Genomic DNA, 6000 nt, shown 5'->3' with positions numbered 1-6000 from the left:
GTAGGATCAGCCCCTCCGCTCCCGGAGCTGCAGGAGAGGGGGCTTATTAAACAGAAAAAAAAAATGGAGGAACAAAAAATCCCCAGCCCACACTCTTCTCTCTAGAAAGGAGATAAAGTGCCTCGGAGGAGGAGGAGGTGTTGAAGAGAGGGAGGGCGGCAGCAGCACAGCCGGGCGCTGGCAGGGAAGGTGTGAAAAAGGGAGAAGCGGAGCATCCTGGTGGCAGAGCCACTGCTTGAGCTGGTGGGGGAGGCCGTGGGGACAAGGCATGGGGTCATGCCTGGCCTGGGGACCAAGGGACAGAGGCTGCAGGGCTGGGGCTCAGCAGTGCTGGGGCTCGGGGCTGCAGGTCCAACATCACCCTGCACTGGCACCCAGCCGGGGGACAAGGACACAGTCTGTACCCACGGCCCTGCAGGTGATGTGCCTGTCCCCTGCTCAGACTGGGACATGCTGTCTCATCCAAGCCAGGCAGAGATGGGGGTCCTCAGCTGTCACCAGGGTTGGGGTGATTCCCATCCAAAGACCCAGCGCCCTGGGAGAGAAGGGACAGGCTGCTGCCCATGGGCAGGGAGCAGGAGATGATTCCTTCCTTCCAGAGGGGTTTCTTGCAGCACAGTGGGGCTGAGCTCCCTGCCTGGCACCCACAGTGCTGCCTGCAGTGCCCATGAGCCCCTGGTGTGGAAGGGGATGCTGCCTTTGCTGGGAAGATGCTGTATTGAGATGGAGCAAAGGGGGGCTTTTTTTCCCCTAGGCTGGAAAAATCCTGCACAGGACTGAGTAGCAAGGAAGCAGCCTGGCACAGTGGAACAGAGCCTGGCTGGGGGTCAAACACCCAATGTGGAGGGTTCCTGGCTGGTGCAGACCCACCGAAGGACCCGACTGGAACAAGGAGGGGAGGATAGCAAGCGTGCTGTACCCCTGGGTATCCTGCACCTGCATCCAGTGTTCCATGTTCCACCCACCCTCCGGGCACACAGGGTTTTGCTTATGCTTTACAGACCACAAATAGACATTTGGTTTCTGTTAGGAAGGTCTGGAGGAGCCAAAAGCCAGGAATGTAGCTGGGGAAGTGAAACAGCCGCTTCCCATGGCTCCCCCTTTTTTGCCATTCAGTTCTAATAAATGGATGAGCAAGTGGCTGTGGACACTGGGATCAGGAGTGACCACCAGTCCCCAACCTCCAGTGGATCTGGGACACCTACACCGCTCCAGCCTCATGCTGGGTTCTGCAGTGAAACCCCGAGCTGGGGCAGGGGGATATCCCTGCTTGCTGCACTCTGCTGCAGACTGTCCTGCCACTGCAGAAACATCACACATATCTTTAGGGAAAAAAATAGAGAAGATGGGTCCCAGGGATCCACAGGAGCCCACAAACCCTACACAGTGTGGGGTTCCCAGCCGGATGAAGAGAGTAACACCACAGGACTGCTGCCGTCTCTGGTCTCCCTACCTATGGCAAGCTGGATATGAAGCATTTCACCCACCCTTCCCAGTTAATTCCTCCCCAGCATTCAGGGATATTAACAGCTCAGCTCTTTCAGCAGCCAGGATTAAATGGCAGGACGGGGAAGCTGGGAACCACCAGGATGTTTTCTCCCAACTCCTGCCTGGCACGTGCCATGAGCGATGCTCTGCGCGGCAGCACCGGGCACGTGGGCTGCCAGCTCTGCTGGGGCTCCATCCCCACCCCTCCACACCCGCTGCTTGCCTGCTTTTCTAAAAATCACATTCAAACCCAAATTGCCCGTCTCCACCCGCCCCCGCCGCTAAAATCAATTATCCGCCGCTCTCACCAGCCTGCGGCCTTTTATTCCTCGGCAGGGAGCTGGAGTGGGGTGAAGGGGAGTGGGGGGAAGGTGGGGCACGAGGTGGGATTGCTTTTGATAGTTGTTATTTTAGCAATTGGAGAGGTTTGGCAGGAAAGGGAACCTGGCACAAAGGTTTTACTCAGCAGGGCTGGAGCGTGCATGTGTGTGTGTGTGTGATTGCAGTGCCGCAGCTCCCAGCACTGCGCCGGCACTGGCAGTGCCACGAGCTGGCAGGACCCGGGGTACGGGATACAGGGGCAGACAGGAGTCTTTGGAGCGTCCCAAGCACTAGTGCTTGCTTGCCTGCCAGACCCCAGGAAAGCTCTGCATGTTGGCTCATGCGTGTGCAAGGTGCAGCAGCATCCATCCCTGTCCAGCCTGGCTCCATCCTCGCAGTGTCCCCTGGGCTGTCCCTGCCTGGGTGACAGTTTTGCAGTGGGAGGGAATCTGGCACCGGTCACAGCTGCCAAGTCCTGCTGTGATTGGAAGGTCCAGGACAGGCAGAGCCACACAAGAGTGAAGTGGCCGAGAGCTGTGTGGCAGCTGCAGCCATCACAGTTTCCCTCGGGAACCAGCACCCTCGGTAAATCACTGCCCCTTCCCTCCTGGCAACAGGTAGGGCAGAGCCAGGAGGAAGAGGAGGAAAAGTGCACCATGCCTGGGGTGTCCCAGAGGAGCGTGGAGGGGAGAAATCCACCTTTATCCCTAGGTCTGCATGGGCCTCCTCCCATCATTCCTCAAGGACAGCAGTGCAGAGAAGCCAGCTGAAATCCCTCCATGTTTTCCCCAAGTCCCTGCCCCAGTCAGCACCTATCCCCATGCCCATCCTCACCCCCATGCCTGTGGCTGCCCCTCACCCCACGGCCATGAGTGCTGAGCTGTGCCTGTGCCCACACCAAGCCCTTCACCTCTGGCTTCTTCTGTTCCCAGGGGCGCTTTCTCCATTGTCCGGAGATGTGTGAAGGTGTTGGCAGGACAAGAGTATGCGGCCAAGATCATCAATACCAAGAAGCTCTCTGCTCGAGGTAAGCACTGAGGGTGTTTTGGGGGAGGCAAGAGGTGAGCAGGCCTCATGGAGTAGGGAATTTTTCCCCTCTGCATGGTGCTGGGATGATGCCTTTGATGTGCAATGAGGTGGGGGGTGTTTGATGTGCGATGGGGACCCCCTCATCCCACCCTGTCTCTGCTGCAGTACACACCAGACTCCTTGATGGATGGGATGAATGTCCCAAGGAGGTGTCTTGGTGGCTGCTCACCACATCCCATCCAATCACAGGGATGCATCTGCAGCCTGGCTGAGGCTGAGGGGCACTCCCAGACCCCAATCTGCCTGAGGAGCCAGAGGACCCCATTTCTGTCCCTGAGACCCCCCACCACCCTGCACACCACATTGCAGCAAAATGATGGTTACAGCCTTGCAACAAGTCAGACCATGCTAGCATCAGGCACGGTGTAGCAGAGTTATTTTGGGAGCACCACCTTCTGAGAGGGCCCCTGCTGACCCCCCATCCCTGCTCTGGGGTCTGTAAGTTTTCTTACTCATATACCTACATCAGTGAAATGGGAACATCCCTTCAGGTGGGGGTTTGACTTCATTTCTATCTGGAGATGGGCCCTCACCCCTCGCTCCCATCTGGTGAATCGCTCTGGTGGAGCACATTGGCTGTTTGCTGCTGAAAGAGGCGCTGGCGGGTCTGTCCTGGTGGGTCTATCCCGGCTGTTCCTCGGAGTGAGGCTGAGCTGAGCCAGCACAGAAATCACCAGCCAGCCCTTGCCCCAAGCCAGGGACCCCTCTGCCCCCAGGCACCTGACAGAGGAGCTGCGATGAGGAGGATTGAAAGGATGAGACAGCAGATGCCGTGTCCCCACTCCGGCTCCTCCCTGGCTGTTGGGAGTGCAGGATGGGTGCTGGGAGGAAGCACTCTGCCAGGAGGGTTTAATTAACCTCCCTCGGTGTCTCTCCCAGTTCCACTGCTGACCTCCCAAGGCAAAACTGAAATGCAGAAAAGAGTGACAAGCTCCTTTCTGACCTGGAATTAAACCAGGATGTTGCAGTCGCCCTCCCACAGTGCTGCCAAAGCGGCACAGCACCGGCACTGAGCCCCTCAGGTCCTCCAGCACAGATCCCTGCCCCTCTTCAGGGATGCAGATCATTCTCTTCCTCCAAAGCCGAAGGCCAGGCTCTGGGCAGGGTGTGTGGTGCTGGGCTCAGCCCTTGGCTCCTGCCCGTGTACCCCAGCTGGCAAACGCCTCCCAGTTTGCAGGGCTGCCTGGAGCAGCAGATTGAGCCGCCCTCCCTTTGCTCCCTCCTGCCTCCGCTTGCCTCCTCCGGCAGTTTGCCCCTCTCCATTCTCTCCTGGGATTTGTGCTGTCCCTGCAGTGCCCAGCAGTCCCCTGGAGAGGCTTCACTGGGGTTATTTTCCCTGCTCTGCCAGCTGGAATCACCAGCAGCTTTGGCTAATGGTCTGGAACCGTGCAGTGCTGGCAGGGAGGATGGCACTTCCCCAGACACAAAGGGCAGGAAGGAGAGAAGTGGGGAGGTGAGAGAATCTGCAACGCATCCCCAGCCGTGGTCTGTTTCTTCAGACATCCTCCTGGCTGCCAACACAGGCCAACAGGAAAGAAGGTGGAGGTTTTGGAGGAAAAATGGGGTTTGGGTGTGTGCAGGAGCTGGATTTGTGGGGTAGGAGTTGCTGTAACTCACCTCCCCAGAGAAGTGCTTGCCCCACTGGTCACACTGTCCCTCCATCCCATCCCTGTCATCCACCCCACAATGGACTTTAGTCGTGAGAACAGCCTGAACTCCAACCTCTCCTTGTCACCCTGTCCCACCCTGAGAAGGTTGTCCCCCATCAAGGGAAACACTGTGGGGAGCTGAATGAAGCCACCAAGGTTATCTCAGCCTTCAGCTCACAGACTCCAGCACAGGCTGCAAAACTCAGCCCAAGCCCCGGGGTGCCTCTTGGACAGGATACTGAGCCCTGGGGAAGGCTGCAGCCCTGCAGAGAAGGGGCTGCGTTGCTTTCACGTCTCAGCGGTCGGAGACGCCCAGGTTTGGTTTGATGCAGAGTGAGACTCCGAGGTGTGAACCTGCAAGGTAGCAGTGATAGCACCGAGAGACAGCAGCCCTAATTATATCCTGGCTTGTCCTGGCTGCTGAGTTCCTGCACGAAATGCCTCCAGTCAGGGTGGCTGGGTCAGGTGTGAGCAAGAAGAGAAGTGCAGAGGAAGAAACAAAATGATTTGCAGATTCATTTTGAGCTGTCCCAGGGAGGAGGATTTTTTGGCTCAGCTCAGCTTGCTTTGCCCAGAGCTCTGTTGTGTCACATCCCCAAACCTGCTGAAAGCCGGGGAGTGGGACCTGGGCTTCCTGTTTGGACACAGGTGCCAGTTCCAAGACAGGGTTCTGCAGTGTAGGAGAGCAAAGCCCTGGTATGGAATGGCTGACGATGGCGAGGGGGAGTGAAGCCCATAGCCTCGTTTCATCCTGACACCTCTTGCTGGCCAACTCTGCCTTCAATTGCTCAAACTGTACCATGTGGGGCCAGAAATGTCCTGGCTGATTGTCTGTGCCTGGATGAATAGGAGAAAAGGCAACAGTGCTGCCGGCAGGGATAACCCAGACAAATCCAGGGTATTTGGGAGGTGATCAGAGATTGTTCAGCAAAGAGAAGAGAGAGGGGAGGGCAAGGGATCGTTCCAAACCCAAGATTGCCCATGGCATCAGTGCCTGGGGGCTTAGCCAGGGACTGCATCTGTGCTGGGATACTGCCCATCAGGCCCTGATGCTGAATTTATCCCAAAATATGTAACTTTTTAGGAAAAAAAAAGCTGCTCTCTCTCTCCCCCCAGGTTTCCTGTGCCAACAGCTCCTCTGAGAGCCCAACAGAAGCTGAGAGCAGTTGATTCCCTTTCTCAGATCCTAATTTAGGGCCATTGCCTCTTTCAGATCATCAAAAGCTGGAACGAGAAGCCCGGATCTGCCGTCTCCTGAAGCACCCCAATATTGGTAAGTGCACCCTGCACCCCCCATGCCTGGCTGTGCTGCCCACCTGCCCTCCCATGTCCGAACCAGGATCCATAATCCAGCCCTGTCTGCAGCAGCACGGACTGTTTGTCCCAGAGGTTGAGAAGGGCTCAGTGTTGTCCTGCCCAGTTGATCTGCAGAGCCATCCCTCCTCTTCCTCGT

General features: G+C 57.3%; 1 protein-coding gene across 2 annotated transcripts in view; it reads left to right on the top strand.

Annotated features, from left to right (window-relative positions):
- The window catches only part of CAMK2A (calcium/calmodulin dependent protein kinase II alpha), a 35326-nt gene that overhangs the window by 4662 nt on the left and 24664 nt on the right, over positions 1–6000 (top strand). For both annotated transcript variants that reach the window (XM_008628915.2, XM_008628916.2), the window contains exons 2-3: positions 2742–2836; positions 5761–5820. In XM_008628915.2, the coding sequence (XP_008627137.1) occupies positions 2742–2836; positions 5761–5820 (155 nt within the window). The remainder of the gene's footprint in view (positions 1–2741; positions 2837–5760; positions 5821–6000) is intronic.

This window comes from Corvus brachyrhynchos, unplaced genomic scaffold, assembly GCF_000691975.1.
Source record: "Corvus brachyrhynchos isolate BGI_N302 unplaced genomic scaffold, ASM69197v1 scaffold21, whole genome shotgun sequence".
Lineage (NCBI taxonomy): Eukaryota > Metazoa > Chordata > Aves > Passeriformes > Corvidae > Corvus > Corvus brachyrhynchos.
The sequence above is the reverse complement of the archived record's forward strand: the minus strand, read 5'-3'. Positions and strand labels throughout refer to the sequence as shown.